At 43.3% G+C, this 25901-nt stretch overlaps 1 protein-coding gene across 1 annotated transcript in view; it reads right to left on the bottom strand.

Annotated features, from left to right (window-relative positions):
• The window catches only part of THSD7B (thrombospondin type 1 domain containing 7B), a 269081-nt gene that overhangs the window by 79627 nt on the left and 163553 nt on the right, over nucleotides 1-25901 (bottom strand). Inside the window, exons 13-15 of the mRNA XM_068407870.1 lie at nucleotides 22787-22981; nucleotides 18472-18735; nucleotides 553-731 (exon numbers count right to left, since the gene is read on the bottom strand). Coding sequence (XP_068263971.1) covers nucleotides 553-731; nucleotides 18472-18735; nucleotides 22787-22981 — 638 coding nt within the window. The remainder of the gene's footprint in view (nucleotides 1-552; nucleotides 732-18471; nucleotides 18736-22786; nucleotides 22982-25901) is intronic.

Raw genomic sequence — 25901 nt, 5'->3', positions numbered from 1 at the left:
TTTGCAGAAATGCATACAGCATTAAGTAGCATTTAAAGAGATGCTGACCTTCTTTTAAGCATAGCAATTTAGAGATTATTTTCCTCTGATGGGATACTTCAACACTGAATATACAGAGATTAATGTTCAAGGGAACTTGTGTTGTCTTGAAGGGAAATGTTGCTAAAAACAGCAATATATATTTAACAAATGTTTCTGCAGCAACCATAGTCTCAGAAATAATTAAAAAGTTTTAAAATATCTATGACATCTGAGCTCTCTGATGCTTATACACTGTCCAGGTGGGATAATTCATCCAGGGCTTCCTGTGCTCTGGAAGATAAAAATTTCTTCATATAAGAAATACAGTGTTTTAGGTCAAATTCTGCTGTTACATGAGCATGTCCCCCTCAATCCTCAAGAAGTTCGAGGATTGCCTACAAAATCTGACACAAGGTGGGGTCCCAGAGATAACTCCTATCTTTAATTTCGTCGTCAGCACAGTATCTTTTGATCACAATTAAAAATATACTAAGCGCAAGAGATTTCTGTTGGCTATTTAATGCCGCTCACCTGATTCTTGAGATCCAGCTTTGGGCAGGGACGACCTCCGTTGTAAGGCTTCTCCTTAAGCCACTTGGATCGGACTTTCACCCCCGGTCCACAAGAAGAGCTGCAAGGGGACCAACTGGACCAATCGCTTAATTTGCAATCAAACGGGCAAGGGACCGTGCAAGATTCTTCAATGTAACCTAAACCAAAAATTTAAGAAAGGTTTTAGTCACCGCAACTAATGAACTCTGAACCTCTGATGTCTCACTGCAATCTGTGTCATCAACACAAAATGAGAACTTCTTAAAGAGAAGACATTTGGCGGACTGACAACACCTTCACAACGTGAGAATATGATATTATTTGCAAAGAACAGCAGTGACAAGTCCTACTTGGTTTAGTTCAATGATCATTAGGAAGGCTGCGGTTAAACTGACTGATATAAAGGACACACACTGGCAAAAGTATCTGTTGTGAAGCTGGTGGTCACCAGCAGATCGTGATTACCTTCCCTATGAGATTGTGGCCACTATAAATTCTGGAGCACTAAGTGTACAGCCCATTTTTCTACTCCTTTAGTATAACGCTAGTCACCTCCAGAGCTGGCACAGGCAGGGAGCCAGAGGCTTTCTTCCCAGCAGACAGAATCGGAGGATGGTGGAGGCACCAGAGCTGCGCTTTTGGCAGCTCCCACAAGATGCGTGAGGGACCTGCCTGCAGCCTGCTAGCTGGAGCAGTGTGGGATTTGTTCTTGGGAGAAGCACATGAAACCTGCTTCCCACTTCTTTCTGGTACTTCTCTTTATACACCTTCCCAACTGTTTTGCCTATTCTGGCTTTCATAAATGGCATTTTAAAGCTTTGCTTTCACCTTAACTTGGCTTGACATAAAAGTCCTCCCAAGACCATCACCTCTGAAAATCAGAATAAGAGACATCTGCAGGACCAACACCTTGCTGAATTAAAACCCAAGAGGGTTTCTCAGGGGAAAAACAAGGTTCCTCCATACAGGCACAACCTCGCAGCTGGTTTAGGAGCTGGCATATGGGAAGAGAGATTTTGAAGAGCCCTGCACTGGCCGTGGAGCTCCTGGTGTGCAGGAACGCAGTGGAGGGTGGCCGAACCCTTGGGGGTTTGCGGGGAATTACTGGCACCAGTCTCAGGTCGGCAGTGTGGAATAGCTTCTGCACCTTCCTGCTTACCATGCTGCATTCATTCTCCTCGAGCTTCTATTATCTGCTTGTCATGTCTGTACGTACTATTTTTATTTAAACAAAAAAGAGATTTCATGTTAGACCATGAAAGCCAGCGGCTGCTAAGATCAGACTTTATTACAGGCGGCTTCGACCCTCTGACAGCTCTGGCAATGATGGTCACAGAAATAACTGAATTTCAGCCCTACCATATTTCTGATGTTTCTCATTTTTATGCCCTTTCTTTCTGTTTGGTTTTCATTTCACTAACATCCCCTCTATACGCCTTACCTACAGAATACCAGATTAGCTCGTTCAGTTACTCTTTTATGAAGGGTTTCCCCACTCTATCAAGATGACAGTCACTGCAGCAGGGAAGAAAAAAACAACAAGCAACAAAACCCAGGAAAACCCAAACCAGAAGCAGCTGCCCTCCAAAACTCCCAGACAAAAGCCCCAAACAACTGGGAAACACGGAGGCTGAGGCATGGAGATTATACTGGCCCGGAGCCAGATTTACTGGCCTGCCATGCCCAAACCCGCTGCTGACTCCAAGCCAGGACTGCGTTACATCCTGAGCACCGACCCACGGCAGCAATACGCTGCCTCCCTCCTGGTCTTCACGCTGATGTCATTATCAAGAAAGGTTCCAGACTTATTTAGGCATCCCCCACCAGAAAATATCCTCCTTCGAGAAGTACAAGAAATACTGATGTTGTTTTTGTAAACAGTGCCTTAAAAAATGCTAGAAACAACAGTAGCTCGCTCCTTCAGTTCAATGATGCTCTATTTCTTCTCTCTTTTTCCTTCGTGATGGTACTGTTCCCTCTTCCTTTACGGCAGCCACCCCGTAGCCTGACAGCTGCAATCATTTCCCCAGTAACTCATGCTGTAACTCTTCCCTAAAGCTGCTGACCTGTCCCCATATGGTTTGCTCTGGTTTTCTTTGCTACCTCTTATCTCCATGTGCTGTGTTGCCTCTTCATTTGCAGCTCCAAAGCCACTGGCACTGGGTATCTTAATTGTTTCTGACCCAATCCATTACAGTGGTGTTCGCATGTTCGGGATATTTCAACTTTGCATGCTTTGCATTCTTACCTAGGTGAGATTACACCCATGCACACACATATACAAATATTTCCAAAACAGACTCGCTTTTTTTCCCCAAATAAAACTCCCAAATATCCCACTAATATTCTATTCCACCTGCTTAGGCTGCCACTCAAAGCAATTCATAATACATTATGATAAGTAAAAGAAATTTTCTCATGACAGATTTATGAGAAGCATTTCCTAGGCAGTTCTCCAAAGAGTTCTGTTCCACCACTGTATGAAATATTTTTCCTTGGGCTCTGTGACAGCCTAGGTAATTAACTCTCAACAGAAAAAAAAGAAAGTGCCTTGTTTCAAAGTAGGATTAGACAGAGGAGTTATCAACTTATCAGTGAAGGCAAAATGGACTAAGCCTTTTGGCAGTTCAAGACCTACCTCTATAATAAAAAAAAAAAAGAGACAAAAAAAAGAAATATAATACAAAAAAGAAATATAAGGAAGAGGAAGGAAAAGTTATAATAAAACTAAAGAAACCTATTGTATTCCATCCCAGGAAGCGTGTGGAGATCCCTCAGCAAACCACAGAATTTCTAAAGACATCCTGTCGCTAAGAGGCCAGCTCATTACTTTTTGAGTTTCCTCATCCATATTTCTAAATTACATTAAGTATAAACAAATAATGGCCAGCTAATAGAGCATTAAATTATCATACTGCCCAGAGGAAGCCAATTCTCCATATTGAACAATGCTACAGAATCAAAATGGGAAAATAACTTACTTTCAAGCTCTTCTCACAGGCTGCTATTATTTCTTCTATCAATCACTTGAGGTTAATCCTACGCTGAGATACCCATGGATCAAAGATTTCATTCAACAAAAATTTTCCTCCAAAAATCTTTGTGTGATGTATCCTCTCTGCTCAGATAGAGAATGCCTTTACGGTTATCTTTTTATGAGAAAGTAAATAATGTTGTATGCAGCTCATCCATTGCCTATGAGAACGGGATATTTGTTTTTCTCTGTAGGAGCCAAGCCATGGCTAGTCATTGTCGGGGGGCTGAAGAGACTTCAGTTTGGATACCCACAGTAATCCTAGTATTGGCATTTCTAGAAAACTTGTAGCATTGGCATGGTGCATAATACAAAACAAAAAAAAATATATCAAGGGAGATATGCTATTAAAACAACCTATTAATAAAGAATTCTACATTCAGGCTATTATCCAGAGAAATACTTCTTACCATAACAGAATATAAATAAAGGAAACAGCATAAACCCATTTCTGAGTTATTGTCACCCAGCTTGGGGAGACTAACTCAAGGCTGAGTTCGTGCAGCTGGTTTTGTCAGTGTCATCCTTAAACATCTCACTCATCCATCACATTTCTCATTTGTCTCTCCTCTACAGAACTTGGTACCAAAAATTCATTGAGTTTCCAAGACCTTCTATGGAAAAAGATGTCCTCTTCTCCTGAGCCCTGCTCAGTCTGCTTTCCATGTGTTCTTATATTATTTCTGGAAGCTTCCTTTAACTTTTTTATCCCTCCAAATCTCAAATACCATTACAATAAAGCTCATTTAATTTAGAAACAACAAATGAGAGCCTCTGTCCTATCTGAACCAACAGCTGGCTCCCGAATGCCACAGAGGTGGAGCCGCACACACAGATGTCGCAGGAGGCAGCGACAGAAACACCAGTGCATGGGATATTTAAGCAGGCACTTTGAAACATACTACTGGGAATTAGTCCTGAATTGGCAGGAAAAATTGAGCTGGATGATCAAATAAGCCTTTTCTAGGTTTAAGTGCTATTGTTTTACTACTGAGACACTGCCAATGTAATGGGATGAACAAATGTATTTACCTAGGCTGCACAGCTCATTTTACTATTATTTATTCATTAAGAACAATGGGCTTGTTGCTCTACAAGCCACAAATGGAGTCTCTCTCCTAAAGTGTCTATAATAACCAAAGCACCCACAGATTACACAGGAGGTACTGGGAAGGCTCAAACACATGAGGTAGCAACCGTTACTTGTCTCTTTCTTCTGTGCAGCCCAAGACACAAAGCAATAGCAGATAGATGAATAAAGTGAGGATGACGGTTTGGTGGGTGTCGGAGGTTAAGGCTCAAATACATGGTATAAAAACTGTTATTATCTCATTTTTGCTGTGGAATCCAAAAGAGCCAAGGCAACAGAGGCAGCGGGAGGATGGGTTGGTGGGTGTCAGCGGCACAGAAGCACGAAGAGGTTGTGGATTGCACTGCAGTGCTGGGGGGGAGTTTTGCAGTAGCACAATTTCTTTCCCACCTACACAAGATGCCGTACACATCGCACCAGGCACAGCCAGCGAGGGTCTGCAGTGTCCTTCCGTGTCACCCTCTATATTCACAAACGTGGTGGGAGAAGCAGGCGATTAGTAGGTTTACAAGCTAACATAAGACACTGGCATCCACCCGACTGTTGCACTTCCAAATGATAAATTTGCTGCGGGTGTAAGGTCTGCACACAGCGTTAAACAACAGTGCCAGGAGGATTCCAAGAGGCTGACTTAAAAGTGATTCGAAAATAAACAACATTTCTCCAGCAGCTTTGGAAACAGATGCACTTCTAATTGAATTGGCTTTAAAGTCATTTGTATCCTCTCTAACATATTTCATCACTTCAATTAACAAACTTCTAGTGGTTCTACCCTTGTTAGTAAACCTTGAGGTGCTTCATAATACTCAAGGTCATTACTATTAGAGGGACAATTCTGTGCATCGCCACAACTGCCAATGGTAATAACAACAGTTATCTCCCTTGAAGCCTACATGATAAAAGAGATCACCCTTTAACAAACAAGGCAGCAGCAGAGCAGACAGTGACACAGAAGAAATGTTTCTAATTACACAGACCAAAGGCAGAGGAAAAAGATTTTGATTCATTTTGCAATTAATATTTACATTCATTTGGTTACTGACTGTGAAATACGTAGAATAACACCAGTAAATCCATGTGGTGCTAGAAGTCTAATAACTAAAGACTTTATAAGGGAGACCTGGTGGACCATGGCACTTGGTGGGCCAGATTCTGCTCAGCTGAAGCTTTGGGATCTCCTACAAAGCAAACCCCATGTTTTAACCCAGGTTAAAACGCAGCATCGAGCACAGACTGCAGTTAAGAGACAAACTCTACCAGTTGATCACAGCCCTACAGTTGGGGCTTTCCCAAAGGGCCACAGATAAGGCAGCCCCTGGCCATGGGCCACATGGCATGACCAAAGGTTCCTGAAACGTGTGAGTTACCAGGGGACCACCTCATCCTAAGCAATCCAGGTCCAAACATTTAAATCCCACTTCAATGGAGAACATTATTAACTGAAGGAAACCAAGCAGAATAAGTGTGGGAGTCTTAAAGTTGCTAACAACTTCAGTTACATCTGAAAAAGGATGTAATACTGCCAAGGAACAAATGTTTAATCTTCTTTTTTTTTTTTTAATATGCAAGGATTTGAAAGATTTTATGTATTATTAGTTTTGTAGCTGGGAAATTTAAGAGATAATCTAATGAATACATTCAGTAAATGCACAACCAAAAAGAGCAGCAAAAATCACTTCTACATCAAATATTTTGCAAAGCTCAAATAATGGACCTCCTTAGCTAATTTATTCCCATTTGCTCTTTTCATCAGAGGCCCATGCTCTCGTTATCTCCTAGCAAACTGATTATAGATTCTAAATAGACCCGAGAGGACTTGTAAAAAAACGCTGGTGAGTTTAACTTAACATTATTGTTACTGAAATTCATCCAAAGGTTGGATTTATTGCTCAATTTAACAGTCTCTATAAATCCTGACAAGGCAGTTGGGTTGATGCTGACTGTGCATTATGATTCCTAATTTCTTTTGATTTTGCATTACAGTTTTCTTCCCTAAAGAACTTGCAAGCTTACACTTTGAGTTACATACAAACCATAACAGTTGATATATTTAATCTTTTAACTAAATAAGGAACTCTCCATTAATTAGCACGTTCCTTGTAAAAGATTGCAGAACAAGCTGAGAGCTCTCCTGGAGAAGAGACACTCGTCTGCTGCCTTCTGAGTGCAAATAAATAGGACTTCACAGTGTAATCTCGCAGGGAACTTTTGATGCAGACAGGAAGAAATTCACTGCACAAATCTGTCTGGGCTCCAAAGCTAGCTGTGGAAATGATTCCCCCTCTCCTGGGGCTGCTCCCCTGCAGCGAAGGGCTGGGCTGGCTGCTTGGGAGCCCTGACATCTTAAGAAAGTCCTTACTCAAATTAAAAAATCCTCTGGTGGGATCAATGGCAGTTAGGGTACGAGCTCAGCTGCGGTTTTCTATATACTTTGCTCATCACCCTGCCACTGGGAAAATCATCTGCTTTGTCCAAACAAAACTGAGTAGCTTTTTTTGTTCTTTATCAGTGCCCCCATTCTCTATATATCAGGAAAGACACTCATCCCACTGTACTTTATTATGAATTGTTCAGCATATATGTTCCTCAGACGACTCAATTCATAGTTAAAGCAGATTTTTAAAACAAACCTCAGATTGTGTTTATGTTTTATTATTATTAGATTTATATAATAAAATAAGGTGCCTTTTAAAAGGCTAAACACATTTCCACAATATATCACGAAGACAAAACTAAATTGCCCACAGACCATCAAATTCCCCTCTTTCTCCTACATCTGCCTTCTCTCAGAGGCTCAATTGCACAGTAGCTCTGAAAACAGATGTACATTGCAGAGTGTTCTGAAGATCGATATAGACTTGGGCAATTTGGACCAGGCAGGAAGCATCTTGCAGAGCCAAGGGTCCATCACTGGGAGAAAGCTGCCGCCAAATGTCACCAAAAATATCTGCCCCCATCAGTAAATCATACAGGGCCTGAAGGTCAATGGTTTCAGGGTCTGCTGCAGCACACTAAGAAACTCAATTTCAGAGTTGAGGGCCCTCCACGGAGAGCATCCTTCTGCCAGTTTCTAAAGGCACGACGTTAGGCACTGTCAACACAATATGCCACCTCATTTCAGCTGCCAAGCTGTGACCCCAAGACACAGACAAGCCTCATTTAGACAACTTCCCTCGGACAGCAACACAACAGTTCCCATTTTACAGAAAGGGAAATGCTGATGCATTTCCTTGTATTCTGATAATTAGCAAATATTGTGTATTATACTGCTCTTATTTCAGACAAAAGAAACCATCTGATGACTCTGCAGAAGAAAGGAACACAAAGCAATTAGATCCAGGTGCAATTAATATTATTAAGAAGACTCATAACAACATGAAGAAAAACTTTTCTTTTTGTTTTTTTTTCTTTAAATGTACATTCCTAGTACTTCAATTTACAAACTCGAGAGGTATTACCAAGTGTAAGGGCCTCTGTTGAAGAGCAGGTCACACAGCACTGAAGAGGCAGGGACCTCGGCAGCCTCCCTCCCCGCCATCACGGGCAGCGAGTCACACGGTGACCTCTCAGATCAATACATTTAAATCAATACACTGCCTCAACTCCTCCTCGTCTCATCAGCACTAAATGAGAAACCTAACTACATGCTTTAATTATACCGGCGATGTTTTAAAGATGCCACTAACCATTACCAGCATTGGGAAGATGTGTGAGTGCTTTTCCAAACGCTGGGTAGCTGCCGTGAGGCCCAGCCTGCTTGGAGGAGGAGTTTCGCTCCTGCTAGTACAGGTCACCTTGCTACAGAGGCAGTGATACAAAGGCATCCGATCTTCTTACATAAAGCTGTACTATAAAAAACATCAGGTGGAAACAGGATTTTAAGAAAGGGAACAGTCCTGGTTTTCCACAGCTTAGGCATGGGGAGAGCAGCACAACTCATTTAGATGATGGAAAACCTTGAGATGGAATTAGGACATTTCTGTGACGTTAGCAGGCGCCAGCACAGAGTACTGATGTACCGAATACCTGATAGACTTTTGTTTCAATTTTGCAGCGTGACTTTGAGCACGCTGGCGGTGCAGTTCAATCTCCTCTGCTGAAGGACTTCAATGAGTTCAGACAGGAGCAGAAAGCGATGCAATCTTGTTAAATAATATGATTTTTAATGGTCACTCCTCCATGTTACCAAATACAAATGAGATCCAGGATTTCACAGAGGGAAATCTATCTGTCTGTAGTGAGGGATACTAGACATTTTGCAAACCAGGCTCTCAGTAATTTAACTTACACCATCCTCTTTTGCAAACCTTGAAGGACAGAGAGATTCAGAGTATATCTTGGACCCAGGAACAGACTAAAGTATTCTCAGTTACTCATCAGTATCATTATGACAATCCTTAGAGCAGACCAAGCTGAAGTTGAATTTTATCCACATTTCCTAATTCAGGCTCATTTCCTCAAATCTTCTAAATTCAGCTGTTGCTATGTTTCTGCATTGGTCTCCCAAACTCTTTAATCAAGCAGACTACATCAGGCACTGTAGCAGTTATCCACTACGTGCCCATCTCCCCCTGTCATGCTAACTTTATTGCCGTATGCAGTGCTCCAGCAAACTCACTGCTGCTCAGGCAGGCAGCTCATTTTATTCAGATGCTGGCCTATGTGCAAAAACCATAATTCTTATTTTTGTAGGACTCTTGTTCCATCCAAGCAGAAACACACGATGTTGCTTCTGAAGATCTTCAGAATATGTCTGATGTGAAACCCTTTAACTCTCACTGAAATTCACTATACTACCTACTATGTCCAGCTGCCACAGGGCTCCTCACCAGTGGTAAAGATATGAAACTGTGATTTTCCACTTAAAAATTATTTGTCATCCATGTATTTGCATGAACGTTCTGCTCATTAGAGCTGTATCAAAGGCAGGTTAAAACATTGGAAAAAAAACACATAAGACACAAGAGGAATCCTGTGAACTACCACCAGTACATGTCACTTCCCAGTACTGCTACACACGTCTCAAAGGGATCATGAAGTTCTCCATGAGCAGGAAAAGTGGAGAGATCTTAACACTAGAGTACATAATTCATGAAAAGGCTTAGGCTAAAACGGTATTTCTTCGTATCTCCAACAGAACATATTAAATGGAATGACACAGAGAGAGAGAAAAATGTTAATTCTAAATCTACCTTTGTATGGTAACGTTTTATTAGAGCCTTGCTTCATAACAGGCTGTATTTGTGACAAATGCATTATTAAGTCCAAAGAGACAGGCCACATTTCAAAGAGATACTCTTACTGTAGGCTGCTGCAGAAATCAGGGCAGTAGATCGCCCAGTGCGTTAACTTGCTATCAAAGCTCTCCTAAACCTCCGATAGACTATTTCTACACAGAGTTACTATTTCTACACTAAAAACGTTCCCAGCTCCCATGGAAGAGCTTTAATCAACCTGTCAAAAAACAGAGAAAAACTGTCTGAGCCTAATAATAGAAAAAAAAGGCATAGACATGAGCAAAGGTGGGCAGAGGTGGTCTGGATGATCTAGACATAGGGATTGAGTGCACCCTCAGTAAATTTGCAGATGACACCAAGCTGGGTGGGAGCGTCCATCTACTGGAGGGTAGGAAGGCCCTACAGAGGGATCTGGACAGGTTAGATAGATGGGCCGAGACCAACGGCATGAGCTTCAACAAGAACAAGTGCCAGGTCTTACACTTCGGCCACAACAACCCCATGCAGCACTACAGGCTGGGGGAAGAGTGGTTAGAAAGCGGCCCGGCGGAAAGAGACCTGGGGGTGCTGATCGACAGCCGGCTAAACATGAGCCAGCAGTGTGCCCAGGTGGCCAAGAAGGCCAATGGCATCCTGGCCTCTATTAGGAATAGTGTAGCCAGCCGGTCTAGGGAAGGGATTGTCCCACTGTACTCGGCACTGGTGAGGCCGCATCTTGAGTACTGTGTCCAGTTCTGGGCCCCGCACTTCAAGAAAGATGTTGAGGTGTTGGAGCGAGTCCAGAGGAGGGCGACCAAGCTGGTGAAGGGTCTGGAGGGTCTGACCTATGAGGAACAGCTGAGGGAGGTGGGGTTGTTTAGCCTGGAGAAGAGGAGGCTCAGAGGTGACCTTAGTGCAGTCTACAACTACCTGAAGGGAGGTTGTAGTGGAGTGGGAGTTGGCCTCTTCTCCCAGGCAACTAGCGATAGGACAAGAGGACATAGCCTCAAGCTTTGCCAGGGGAGGTTCAGGTTGGACATTAGGATACATTTCTTCTCAGAAAGGGTCATTAGACATTGGAATGGGCTGCCCAAGGAGGTGGTGGAGTCACCATCTCTGGATGTGTTTAAGAAAAGACTGGACATGGCACTTAGTGCCATGGTCTAGTTGACATGGTGGTGTCAGGGCAATGGTTGGACTCGATGATCCCAGAGGTCTCTTCCAACCTGATTGATTCTGTGATTCTGTGGAAAGTAGAGGCCAATGGTGACCGTCAAACATAAAAACCCTTTTTGAGGTTAGTAAAAACATCATTCCTTCGCATAGTCTGGTACTGCCGCCTCTTCAAAAGGGCCATTTCATGGAATGTATAAGTACACAAAAGTATACTTAAAAGTATAAAAGAAATCTGGGCAAGAAGACACGCTATAAAGATTTATGTTTAGAGCCAAGGAGTAATGACAGACATCACTATGACTAAATGCAGCACCTACAGAGGATGCTGCTCAAATAGCTAATCCTCTAAATATTTCCTCAGAAGATGCATGCCTGCTTTCTGTAAGAAGATAAAGATCTAGAAGAACGTGCATTTCTATGTACTAATGCCTCAGGGGAGGCCTTACCTTGCTTTAAATAAGCTTCTTTGATAGCCAGTTTGACCCTTTCAGAAATAACTTTTTTGATGGCTGTTTACCTTTGATTCTGTTGCCAGAAAAACACAGAGAACAGTAATGTCTGAACAGTTGTCCTGTGATCCAATTTCATTTAATAAGTCTTTAGACATCCAGTAGGAAGAACTGTGGCCATATTTTCTTAATGGCAAATAGGTTTTGGAAAAAAAGGAAAGGAAAAGACAGAGAATAAATCAATGTTCTTTGAGCACTGTTATGAGAGCAATGTAGTCAAACAAGAAATGGAGGGCAGGTCCTTTACGGCCCATTTCTGTGCTTCCAGCTCCCCTGGCTGCCGCAGCTGTAATTAAGAGTGTCACTACACACCCAAGGAGATGTGTAGAAATGTCAGAGAGAGGACCAGAGGAGAACCCAGCCAGGATTTTGAGGCTTAATTTAGAAGCTATTTAGCTTTGAGATAGCAGAAAACCAGTCAAAGGTGACGGTGGCTTTGAAGAGTCCTGAAGTGGGGACACAAGGGTAGGACAGCCCTGTCTGCAGCTGGCAACACCTTTCAGCCCCCCGTGATCCAAATCCAGCCTTAATTCCTGTGCCAGGGGATGGGATGGGCAGAAAATAAGGTGCATTTTTAGCTGAAACTTTTTCCTCAAGCAGTCTTTGAAAAGCTTTGTCCTGGTAAGTAATACAGTCATTTTTCTGTAATAAAAAGGCCACAGAGATATATACCGCAGAGACACACAGGGGAAACCACAGAGAGAAAGAGGAGTACTGTAATATTTAATTAAATCCAAACGCCAAAAGAAGGGTAGAGTAGTCTGAACACAGGGTCTACATGTTATCATTAACCGATGGTGCCAAGACCACCTACTACTCCCACACTGTTAGGGAGGAGGAGGCATCCCGAGGCTGCCGTGTGTGGGGTCTGGAGCTGGGAAGAGGACAGCCTAGGCAGGGTTGCCCATTTTCCTTGTAAAAGAAATGAGGCTGTCAAGAATGAGGCCTCCAAAAATGAGGCCTCATCCATGAGATGTCTGTAGGATGCTGTTTATGGAAGTACAGAAACCACTTCAAACTAAAACTAGACAGATTCTGGAAATAATGGTTTGCGTTAAAAAATGAAATTCCAACATAAAATTTCATTTAGACTAAGAATGAAATTAAATACTTAGGAATATTTTTGAAAACACGGGTAGAAGTTCTGTTCAGAAAAGTTTCTATTTCTGAAGATTTTCAAAACAAAATCAGGGATTTCTGCAACAATTTAGTTCTTCGAAATAAAATTTAGCAGATATGGAAAAATGTATACCACAGTAATTGCCAGAATAGATGCACTTTCAAAAATAAACAGGCATTTATTCAAAGTAGCTTTTCGAACTTTTTTTTTTTTCCCAAAAATTGTTACCTTGTAGGAAAGGTAAGTTTGCTATCAGTCCAGGATAGACTTGGCTCACATTTCTTTAACCTATTAAGCTCTGCTTATTGTTTTTTGAGGTACACAAATATAATTTTGCAGAACAATTATTAAAATCTAGTGATTAAAAGCTACCTGAAAATAGCTCATTTTCTCCTAGAATGACAGTGCAGGGATTCACACAACACGGGGTTTCAGAGCAGGTCCTGGCGTTAACTCACAGGTAGGTCACGCAACGTCTATCACGCTGGTGGCCAGGATTTTCACGTAAAGGAGCGTAAACCCCAGAGGAACGCCCCCGGTAGAAATACAGCACTACTCGGGGCTGACCTTTCAGAAAATTAAACTTCATGAGACTTGATACTACCCGGTTTTCAGCAGTAGGAGGTGAAATTCCTGATCCGTGACCTTTGCATACTGTCCTAAATCTCTCAACACTGGGGACAGGGCTGGTCAGGACAGAGGCAGCACTGTCACTGCTGGCACACTCTGCCCTCATGTGCCTCGGAGCAGGGAACATCCCTCCAGCAACCACAAAAACTATGAGTTTTCAGGTCACCAAAATTTTTAACTCCTCCTGGTCCATCTGTTTGTTAATCCCACCCGTTCGGGATTAAAGCTGACATTTTCACAGAGTGACCTTGCCAGTAGCATTCCCAGTAGCAGTGTTACGTCGACCTATCTGGGAGGAACTGAGGGATACTCCTGCATCAGCAGGTGCTGGGGAACCCTCTGAGCAACTCCAGTCCTCTTTGATTTGTTCACCTGCAACTAAACCACCTACAACAAAACACTGCACTGCTGAGAATAAGGAGGTATATGAGCACCCCTGCCGTGCCCTTGATAAATTTACAGATAATTAAAGCTTTTTAAGGTGACTGTAGGTTGAAGCTAACAGCTCTGTGATTTAAAGCCAGGATCTACTTGTCTGTTGTGTCTTTCTTGCAGGTCCCTGTTGTTCCGAGCAGAGCAGAATTTGAGTAGTACAAGCACTCTTCACAAATTCCTGCTTTCCATAAATTGCCCGTCGGATCAAAAGCAGAACCTCTGTGCAAGAGCACAGAAATCTCCAGCCTTTGATTTGGAACAGATGAGGCACCCTATGTTCCTCTGAGATAAAAAGAAGCTCTGTTGGCACAGTACACAAAGAGAGGCAAAGGAACTACATGAAATAACTCAAAACAAAGGAGGTGGAAATTCAAAAATAGTATGAGGAACTCAGATGCCAGATTGAGAAGTGGATGAACTGCAATTAAGAGGACAATTTCATAGAATCATAGAATGGTTTGTGTTGGAAGGGACCTTAAAGATCATCTAGTTCCAACCCCCCTGCCACAGGCAGGGACACCTTTCCACTGGACCAGCTTGCTCAAAGCCTCATCCAGTCTGGCCTTAAACACTGCCAAGGAGGGGGCAGCCACAGCTTCTCTGGGCAACCTGTGCCAGTGTCTCACTACCCTCACAGTATAGAATTTCTTCCTAATATCTAATCTAAATCCACCCTCTTTCAGTTTAAAACTGTTACCCCTCGTCCTGTCACTACTTGCCCTTGTAAAAAGCCCCTCTCCCACTTTCCTGTAGGCCCCCTTCAGGTACTGGAAGGCTGCTAGAAGGTCTCCCCGGAGCCTTCTCATGTCCAAAGAGAATGCTCCAACCACCAGCCAGAGAACTGAGATCCTCTGGACTAGCAGTGAGCTGAACGCAATATGTCAGTCTTCTGATGGGAACACAAATAGAGGCAAATTATCAATTACATTCTTGTAATATAGTTAGAGATAGTCACCTCTATCCATAATTTGATAATTGCATTTACAAATTAAAGGAAGGAAAACAAGACTGAACCAACTCTGGAAAAAAAAAAGAACTAGCTTAATCTGGAAACTGCAGGTTACTTATTTCTTGAGCTTATTGAATGGGCCATCAAGGCAAATGACGACACCACTAAAATAAAGCAGTACACTAATCACAAAAGCCAGTCATGAAAAAAAAGCTACAGTGTGTTTTTCTGGACATCAGAGGAAAGGTTTGGTGTAGAAAGGAATAAAATTCAGAAAAGTCTGGGATTTGTATTTTTAAGCTGGTCATTCTAATGATCATGAGCTAACCCAAGATCAAACTGCAGTGAAGATAGGTAAATTAGTCAAGGTGTGACCTGTGTAGCCACTACAGCTGACCTGAAGTGTTCACACAAGCTGTGCTCAGCTATGCTGGGTCAGGGCAGAGGTCCCTCCAGCCCAGGTCTTGGGTCCTGACAGAAGAAACTGTAGACCCCAGACAAGCTGGCAGTGCTTTCCCATTAAGGCACAGCTGGAACGCTTTTGTCTTCACTGGTTTTGGACCTTGGGATACTCTGTGTGTGGTAACTACACCAATGCTGAGAAAATCCGTTTCCTGTTGAGAAGGTATCCTTAAAGGGTTAATACATCTGTAGATAATAGGCTTAGGAGAGTTGAAGTCTAGACTGCTGACAAATGCAGATGAACAGACTTTAAAGTTTTCTTCATTTGTTTTTTCCCCCCCAAAGCTGCAAATGCAGAATTGCTCATAAAACCCAGTGTAAGATCAGGGCCTCAGACCCTGAACCCCTCTGAGCAGTGATTAATTTCTACGTCAGACTGAAACTCACAGTACGTTCACTTGATAACTATGACACATTCACATAATAAGTCACACTGACACAAGTGAACTAAATCCTACTGAGCTGGTGAGTTCAATAGCCAGGTTTCAGTGAGGGAAAGTGAAAATCATTGCTGCGAGTAGGCAAGAACCCAGAGTTTGCTCTCTAGAAAAGCTACAAACTGACCTTTCTATTCTATACCATTTTTATTGTCCTATACCTTGCACTCATGGCATTAACAAGTCATGGACAAACTGAAATCTACTTTAAGGTAAAGTTTGCATCCTTACATCTGTCTTTCTACGTTTTGTAAAAGTTCTTCAAAAGGACCCAGCAAAGAACTGAGGTCTAAGTCTTACAACTTCTCACTTCTGTCCTCGTTCAAGGGGAAGGAAGGAAAAACACTGCCCTGCACAAGGAAAAGAGCAGGAAACAAAGAGAAGTCAGAAGACGTGAAAGAAATGAAAGAGGAACGTGCTTACCCTCACATCTCATAAAGCAAGAACAGTGATTGGCATTCAATATATAAGGTAATGGCTTAATTAGCCATAAATATGGTGAGCTAGCAAATGTTAAAAGGTCACCTGATAGTAATTGTGAACAAGACAAACTGAGCTGCTTAAAAAAAAACCTGTCATGAATAATTTCTCAGGGCTTAGCAATTCTGCATGCTTCTGTAATTTGCTTTTCTCTATTATGGTTGAATAACATTCTGCTAATTATTAATTGGATAATGATTTGTTTCTATCACTAATTCAATAATGTGTTCAGAAGTACATTTTGAAAGCTCCCAGCTCTAGAGGCCATAAATATTGGGCTTATCTTCACTTAACTGCTCTGGTTGGAAGGCAGGTCCCAAGTGATGGAAGTGGAGCCTATGGAGCTTTCTGCCCACTTTTGGGCACTCGACACCCTAAGTCACTGAATACCCCTGTCCTCTGGAGACCGAGGCAATGCTGCTTTCCCACTCACCTTGCAGGGAACAGAAGGTATTCAACATTGGGTAGCAATTAGGAGCTTATACATCCTGGGTATTAAACAGGGCTCTGGCTGGAGATTAATAGTTCACCCGTAGGGGAACTCTTATGGGGCATCCAGAGGGTAGAAACTTCTCACCCCTCCTTTACATGCCACTTCCAAACCTAAAGGTCTCCAGAGCTCTCTGTAAATGGAGTGCAGGAGGAAGGGCATACGACAGGGCTCTGCTGTACAGTACTGACCACCCCGCTGGCCTCTGAGGCGGGTTCTGGGCCATGGCCTCGTTGCAATCATTTTTGCTCAGATAAAAAGCTGAAGACAAGAAAGCCAACAATAATCCCCTTGAGCTACCACTCCCTACTACCTCCCTAAGAGAAGCTGGGCCATTAAAAATGCCACATAAATATCACTGACTGAAAACAGGCTTCAAGGTTATTCAGAAAAGTCACAGGCATATACAACCTCCTCTTTTTAACAGTGATAGAAACCCTGAATTTTTCAAAAGAGCAAGTCACAGCACATGCAAACCCACCTTTCAAAACTCAACAGCTCACTTTTTGCAGAAGAAAAGGTAATGTTGTGGAGGAAAGGTATAGCATTCCTCCTTTCACGGGCCACAGAGGCATAATCAATTGGTACAACAGCACATTGTCAAAAGCCAAACCACGGAAAGCTGCTTTATGAATCCATGCAGCCAGCTGGAACAGCCATCAACAGCTGCGAGAGGAATTCACCCCAGGACTGAATCACTTCATTAGAGTAGGGTTTTTTTCCTTTTATTACATGCAGCTCAGGCTGCTCATCCTCATCCTGAAGACCCTCCACAGAGCAGCCCCACTTCCTTCTCTACTCCCTTATATACTCAGGAACATTAATGGCTCCCATTGTATTACTTAATCTCCTCCCGAGACATCATTTCTCTCTCTCCCATCATATAGCTCACCAGCAGTCTTCCAACCTACTACATCACATTGCGTGGTGTTAAGAAGGTTTTTGACTGTAAGTCATGGAGCATTAGTGGTTTGGGGGCAGCACAGGTACAGAATTTGCCCCTAAGATAAAGGCTTTTTCTGTAAATTGATTTAGCGTAATGACTGCGATGAACAGCAAATCATGGAAACTGGGAGAAAATGCCCAGATGGAATGACATTTCCTGCTTGCTCTACTTCTAATTCTGCCCTCTTTCTGTTTGATATAGGCTACTTGATTATAATATAATATAATCATTATATTATAATTATATGATTATATTATAATATAATGAAATGTAAGCGGACAGAAGCACAGCCCAGAGCCCCAGCAAGCAGTGACACTGGAATATATGCTGTCTCAATTTGAGCTTGAGACTGGCACAAAATCACAAGGATGAGACCACTGGATGCTGAAGTCATGTGTACTTGGCATGAGTGACAGCAGGTGACATCATAAGGGTTTTGTAATTAAATATGATTATCTTAAGAAAATTCCTGATACCTTCATTGAAGACAACCGTATGAACACCTCCAAATTCAGTGAAAAGGAACAAAAATTCATAAACAAGTAAAAGCTCAAGTAGGAAATATCTTCAAACAAAATGCTAATTGAAATACAGCTTCTCCTCCTCCTAAGCTTATACTTTTATGGGATTTTAAGACAAATAAAAGAAATGCCTCTGGTATTCTGACATCACAGCCCTCTTCTGCTTCATTTCCATTGTAGAAATGCCAGTAGACACTTACAGTGAGGAAAACCTCAGTATACAGAGCGATACGAAGATACTAGAAGAACGGTGTTCAACAGCCACAGCAACCTTGTGAAGGCTGTTCCAGCAAGTAACCAGGTACACACCTATGATAGGCTCCAAAATGAACCGTTGAGCAGATAACTGTGCTCAGCATCAGGGCTCTTTACACGTGTTGTGTGCTTTTTTACATCTCCTTACCTGAACTGCTACAGCGAGACGGTTCCACAAGTCTGCCGGTCTTATCGTAACAGGCAATAGCTCGCAGTCGTACCCCCTCGCCACACTCCTTGGCACCTCCGTGGGATCGCGCTCCCAACGGCGGCTCGGATGGACCTCCTCCGATGATGCAGTCGGACCAGTTCCCGTGGGGATGGGAGGTAAATACCTCGCAGGGGCACCGCTCTGTTTCAACTTGAGGATAAACTTCTGTATTCTGGCACTTGTCTCGCTTTCTGCTTCGCCCTGTTCCAACCACAGAAATCTGTTCGTTAGCTTAACATCTGCTACTTTTGATAACCACACGTCATATTATTTATACTTGCATGAATTCAACACATTAGAACTCAGACAATCTGAATGTTAATATCCAGGAACGTTTCTGAAGCATCTACTAGCTGCTGCCAGTGCTCCGGAGTGCAAGGACAACGTATTCGTCTCCAGGGGCAACCAGAGAACTTAGAAATACTGTTTTGATGGGTAGGGCAAGGAGCAAAATGCAAAGTCTTACTCCAGGAACGGTCTGCCCAGAAAACACTTTTTACTGTTATACAATATCATGTTTTTCTAATTATCTAATGAAAATAAATTGATTGTTTTGTCTCTAGTTGCTCGCAATCAGTGGTTGCCAGGACAACTTCCAGAGGACTCTACATTAGCCACAACTTCTTCTTTGAGGCTACTTTACAAATGAGTTAAAGATGCACTTGGCACACAAACTGTACTTTAAAGAAAACAGAGAAGATAATCCTCAGTAAATTATTAGGGCTGGAAAGTAATTCAATGGTTATATTTGGTTTAATGTTTTCTCTTGCTCTATTTCTTCAACAGGTTTTTAAAGGTATCTTTCAGTAGCTTCAGGAAGCAGCAGCATTCAAATAAACCCGTGGTACAGCTCTCTGCAACTGCACTCTCCATGCCCTGTTCCTGGAGGACTTCTGGGCATGAGAAGAGGTCCCCGGTACAAGAAGAGATAACATTACTAAGAGAATCCATGCTTGCTGCATCCCAACAACTGCTCAAGGGAACAAAGGTCTGTATACAGCCTCTAAAGATAAAATCAGTGCTTTTCTTGGCATGTTAAAAATACTTCTGCAAAAAGTTTTTAAAGCTTTGATCCTAAAAGAAATGTTTTCTCTTTGGTATTGCACACAAATAAGATACTAAAAACACAAAGTAACTTATATATAACCCAACAACCCTCTTTCTAGTCTGGAACCAAGAGTCTTTTCAGCACACGTCAGTAGGAGCACAAGCTGGCTGTCATCAATACCTGTTTGCATACAAATATGTACCTCCAAAGAAAAGGGCACCGACTGCAGACCCTTAATATCACTGTCCTTCAAGCCCTAGCTCTTTCAAAATTTTATTTCCAGAGTTCTGGGGAATGTAAAGTTCGCCAGCACAAAGGGATAATAAACACAAAGAAATCAAATAGTGCTGGTATCTTTTATATATCCATACATATATTTTTAAAATCTATATATTTACGAGCAAATTCAAGTAAGGTATAAGAGGTACGACTCCACACAATTCAAGGAAAGTCTTTTAAAAGGCTTTAAATAAATCAGGAGCTCTCTAGTGGCATTTCCAGCATTTTACGTTACAGAAGCCACAAACTCAGCGCATAGGTAGAGCTGTATGCTCTGCATTCGATTAGTAAACATGGGAATTTGGGACTTGCGTGTGTTTCACCTTTATTCCATGAAGCACATCAGATACAGGTAAGGATGCTAATAAACTCACACTTATACAACACCTTTTTTCCAACTTGCCCTGCCATCTCTTTTGTAGGAATCTTCCCTCTAATGAAGTTGCCATGAAAGCCCTATTTTGAAGGCAAAAATGACATTCATGCCATACTCTTCACAGAGAAGTAGTTTTAGAATTAGTGATGGTGATATTTTTATCATCTTCACAGACTGCTTTAGAAATTACTATGAAAAATACCACTGCAAAAATTTTCAAGGACATAAAACCTTCAATTAAATAGTTTTTTTTCTTTTTTAAATTAGATTTCTGAGCACTAACAAATATTATATACATTAAATATTATCAGGTAGTATATGCTATATGTAAAAATTATATGAAACATTAAAAATATACCTTTCTACAGAAAATGCATTGTATCCATAATGCACCAAATTAACTGACTGTATTAATTAACTGAAGTCTTACCTAAAAATTGTGTTTTCATTATAATGACTTTGAATTTTGATATGTTCTGTAACAAGTCCTTCACTTCTTAAGTAATGACTAATTTTAACTGTAGAGTCTATGATTACTTACAAAGTGAAATGAATAATACTATTAAAAACTGAGTGGGAGGCAAGCAAATACTTAGCAAACAATTATCAGATTCCCACTAAATGACATTGTTAATGAACTCAGATAATGAAGCTGAAGCATTCACTTGAGCATAGACACACGGAGTGATGAACAAGGAGCTACAATTCATGCACGCTTACAGAAAGGTGAAATACAAATTCGTCAACAGCACGAAGGACTTCCCAAACAGCACTTTCCTGAAATCTTTGGACTTGAGTTCACATGGATGAGATTTTTTCAAGACTTTTGGCCAGCTCCAGTTTTCATGAAGTTTTATGCAAAGACAGGTCAGCACCAATCTCACCAACTTCCCCTTTTGAACTGTGGTCAAACCAAACCCAATGTCGGACTTGGTCCTCCCTCGCTGTTCTCTGTGCTGGTGTGCTGGCCCCAGCCCAGCACCACCTGGGACACCCGTGGCATGTTCACCACTTGCTTTTCAGGACACCTTTGCTGGGAGCGGGCTGAGACCACGAGCTCCTTCCCAGCGGGAGGAAGGGAATCCAGCAAGGTCATATGGGAGAGACTGGTGGTGTTTGGTCATAAATGCAGTGCAGGTGAGGAGACAAGCCACCAAAACCTCAATATCAGAAACCATATTTGGTCTACTTACTTGACTGGATCTATGTCCGATGTAGAAGGCAGTAAGAAAGGGGACAGGTAGGACCATACTGGTTTGTAACTTGCACAGATGTTCATAAAGAAAATTCAGATTTAAAACTACCTGGAAGTATTCACTTAATTCCCACATATTTTCTATAAAATCAGACACCTATTATTCTGATAGGGGTAGAGGATTTCTACTACTATAAACAGAGGCATTGATATAGAGAACATTTTAGAATATGTTCTTTGGTAGATATAATACAGCATTGTATAATAATGATTTTTATGTAAAAGAGAAATCTTTATCATTAATGAGCCACACTGACAAATGGCTGCTTGAAGCCGTTATGTCTGCATACTGTAATGGTTAGTTACTAAAAACTTGGATCGTTCCAGCAGTAACAAACTGAATAACAAGATAGCCATGCAGCCAGGTACAAGTGAGTCCAGAAGAAAAGAGCAGTGGTGGCCACCGTACTTTGCTGCCATTCACTTCCCAGGCATTATCCCAGCAGATATTTTCACAGCAATGTTCGTATTTTACTCCATAGTAGAAGTCTTTGAAGTTTCACCTCTATTAACGGAGCAAACTCAAGCCAGCTACACCATAGCTCTCAAACACGCCACAGAAATATGAAAAGAGTGTTCAGGATAACGATAACAGTACATTTGTAAACCTTCTGAAAACAGTATGATTCATTTTGATTTGATTTAGCTATGCATGTGGGGGTAAGATAACTCCTAACAAAACAAGCAGTTCCAAACTATTGATGTTATAGAGTTTTAAAGCTTTTCAGTTTCGTCAGCATTCAAATAACATAATAACAAACCACGACAGCAAGTACAGGAGACTGCTTCATGAAATGGTTTGAACTAGAGTGTTTAATGAATACATACAAAAGATCAAAGAAAACTGTTTTAACGATACTGTTTTTTTCTTTATTTGCGGTATTAATTTGCCCCGTTGAACTACTGGATACTGCTGAGCACAAAACTCCCAGTTTTAAACTTCATCCGGATTTCAACAGTCTTGAACAGAAAAGCACACTGATTTTTATTCTTGCACACATATTTGCTGCATGCTTCCCAGCCTCACAGCTCAGATAAACTTGCACAGTGCATAGTCACTGTTTTATTTGGTTTGTGTCTAAAAGTGGGTTTCCACCACTGAGTTTTTCTGCACTATTCTCACGCCGAAATGTGTGTGCATAAAGCAGGCAATGATCAGTGTCAGAACAAAAATCAGTGAAGGATAATCACTATTATGCCTAGATTTTCCCAAGACCCCAACATCAGTCCACCAGCATCTGAGAGGCATTATTCACAAGTATCACCATCAGATAAATACTATAAAAGGTTATACCTGTGAGTGACCGTCTCCTGCTTCTAGTTGATTCACAGTCAAACGAACACGCTGAAAATTTAGACCAGGGGGTAAATGTGCAGTCGTCTTTGCAGGGAACGAGACACTCCTGTACGAGGGACGGCATCGCTCCTGCCCACCGCATGCAGTCACTGACATCGGCAGAGTCGTCGCGCTCTGACAGGCACGTAACAGCTAGAAGGCAAAGGTACAGAAATCTTTATATTCTTATATATATCATACTATACTCTATGCAGTCAGGACTTGTGTTCTATGTGGGATTCACTCTCCTGGGTTAATAGGATAAAGCTGATGTATTTTTAGGTCATTATTCATGCATCACTCAAAGATGCGCTAGAAGCTTCACAGAACCATAAAGACACATTCTTATTTGAGTAGTGTGTTACCTAAATGATGATATAAATTCAGTATTCTCAAGGAGGCGGTCGTTTTAAGGGCTGGGGCAACATTTTAACCAATGATACGTCGTACAACCAAACAAGAAAAGTTGTAATACTGCAGCTATGTGCCATAAAACGTACTTGGTCGAGGCCAGGATTCCCAAGCCGTGATGCACACACTACCTGTGGAACTAAAACTGCTTTGAAGTGGGGAAAAAAAAAAGTAAAAATATAAAAGAAAACTTCCTTCTCCAAAACTGTCATCTTTTCCATATTTCAGATGAAGGGAACAACTGTCTGAGCAGCTTTCCCATCCAGAGTGGTGAGCTCTGCTCTGAGCAGCAGATGCTACAGCTAAACACTTCTTCCAGCAAGGTGTAAACACCAGGTCTGTCCCCTCCAAATGGAGTTCCCTGAACATTGTGCTACCCCTTGTGCTCTCCCACTCTCTGGCCATCTGAACCTTTGAATCTCTTGCACAAATGGAGATGTTTAGGAGGAAGGACATGAGCGTTAAGCCCGCAGCCATGAAAGGAAGGGGCTGCAGCTACTGCACTTTACTAGAAGCCTGCTTTTACGGTGCACAATAGCTTGCTCTAAGAGCACTGCTGAATGGATCCACCATTAACAGAAAAAAAACGTAAAAACAACTGCTCTGTAGGTCTCAGCTGAGGACAGTGACACTCTGTACTCGGCACTGGTGAGGCCGCACCTTGAATACTGTGTCCAGTTCTGGGCCCCGCACTTCAAGAAAGATGTTGAGGTGTTGGAGAGAGTCCAGAGGAGGGCGACCAAGCTGGTGAAGGGTCTGGAGGGTATGACCTATGAGGAACGGCTGAGGGAGCTGGGGTTGTTTAGCCTGGAGAAGAGGAGGCTCAGAGGTGACCTTAGTGCAGTCTACAACTACCTGAAGGGAGGTTGTAGCAGAGTGGGAGTCGGCCTCTTCTCCAAGGCAACTAGCAATAGGACAAGAGGACACATAGCCTCAAGCTTTGCCAGGGGAGGTTCAGGTTGGACATTAGGACACATTTCTTCTCAGAAAGGGTCATTAGACATTGGAACAGGCTGCCCAGGGAGTGGTGGAGTCACCATCTCTGGAGGTGTTTAAGAAAAGACTGGACATGGCACTTAGTGCCATGGTCTAGTTGACATGGTGGTGTCAGGGCAATGGCTGGACTCAGTGATCCCAGAGGTCTCTTCCAGCCTGACTGATTCTGCGGGTTATAAAGTTAAAATATCCCAACTGGCAAGAAAACGGTGAGAAGGGGTGACTGTTCCTGCCACCTCCAACAGAAAAGCGATTGGGGCAGCAAATAGGGACTGAAGGTGGAGATGTGAAACAGGTGGCATAGGTCACACAAGGGCTCCCCACAGGGCTCCCCACTGCAGGAGGCCCCGGGTGCTCAGAGGTTTGCATGTGGCCGGTAAACAAGTGGATAAAGTCATGGAAGAAAAATCCACGGAAGTCTGTTAGATACAAAAGCTCCGATGTGCCTGTGCTGCCAGTGGCCAGATGCTAGAGGACCTGAACTGGTCCTGAAACTGGTTTTTGAATGGCCTTGGCTCGCCCAGCATGAAGAGCAGGACGGGCAACGCTCAATTTCAGGTGGTGGCGTAAATCAGCCCGTGGCTGGTGTCGGGCTCTGCCAGACGTTCCCCTGTGGAAGCAGAAGCAGCTGCAGGGGATGTTTCTTCAAGCCCGAGTTTGCAGCTCAGGGCCTGCAAATCCACGGCCACGTTCAGGTTCAAAAAAGGGATCGGGGACACCCGAGGGACACGCAGGGCCCTCCGGCAGCGGGGGAGAGGAGCCATCTGGACGCTGTGATGTCTCAGCTCCCCGCTGCCAGCTTTGCTGGAGCTGGTTTGCCAAAGCAGGGGCATAAAGTGGCTTGGGGACGCTCAGGAGGATGCGCGGCTCCCTCTGAGGAGGGGCCCGAGCGAGATGGGGTGTGCGCGGAGCGTCGGGAGGTGGTGGGGCTCGAGGGAAGGAGCCACACGAGACAAAAAGCACTCTGAAAAGTCCTCAGCACCAAACTCCCTCGCCCAGCCATGCTGCAAAGCACCTCACTGGGTGCTGCGGCTGGAAAAGGGCCTTGGAGGAAAACCCGGGGAGCACAAAGGCATTTCTCCTCCTTCCCCTGGGGGGAAAGGTCCCGCTCCAGGGCAGGGTGCTGCACCCCACGTGGAGAAGAAGACTCGTGGGGGCTTGTCACAGCATCCTCGGTTGGGAATGGGGGACTGGGGGTGAGCAAGAGGGGGCTCAGTGGGATCCAGCCTGTCCAAGCGGTTGCTGCGGTGGAGGGAGGGGGGGGCTCTGCTTCTTTGCCCACCATCCTGTTGTAAAGGGGCTGTTGGGAAGGTGGCGAGCGGTTTTGGGGCGGCAGTGGGGGGGGGCCCCCCCCGCCGCCCCAAAACCGCTCGCCCGGCTCCCAGGCGCCACACTGAGACACAGCAGAGGGCGCCCAGATGCACGCGTGCAAGCGGCGGCGGGGCGGGGGGTTGCGGGGCTGGCCCCTTCCCAAAGCCCCGAGCAAACCCCATCGCCTCCTGAAACAGGGACCCTGGCCGGGCCTCAGCCCCTGCTCCGCAGAGGGCGAGGGGGTTTGCAGCCTGCAGTTCTGCATCCTTCAGTCCCTGCAGCCCTGCGTCCCTGCCCCACCGAGGGGGAGGTGGTTTGCAGCCTGCAGCCCTGTTCCGTGGAGGGGGAAGTGGTT

The sequence above is a fragment of the Nyctibius grandis genome, chromosome 9, assembly GCF_013368605.1.
Source record: "Nyctibius grandis isolate bNycGra1 chromosome 9, bNycGra1.pri, whole genome shotgun sequence".
NCBI classification, from domain to species: domain Eukaryota; kingdom Metazoa; phylum Chordata; class Aves; order Nyctibiiformes; family Nyctibiidae; genus Nyctibius; species Nyctibius grandis.
The sequence above is the reverse complement of the archived record's forward strand: the minus strand, read 5'-3'. Positions and strand labels throughout refer to the sequence as shown.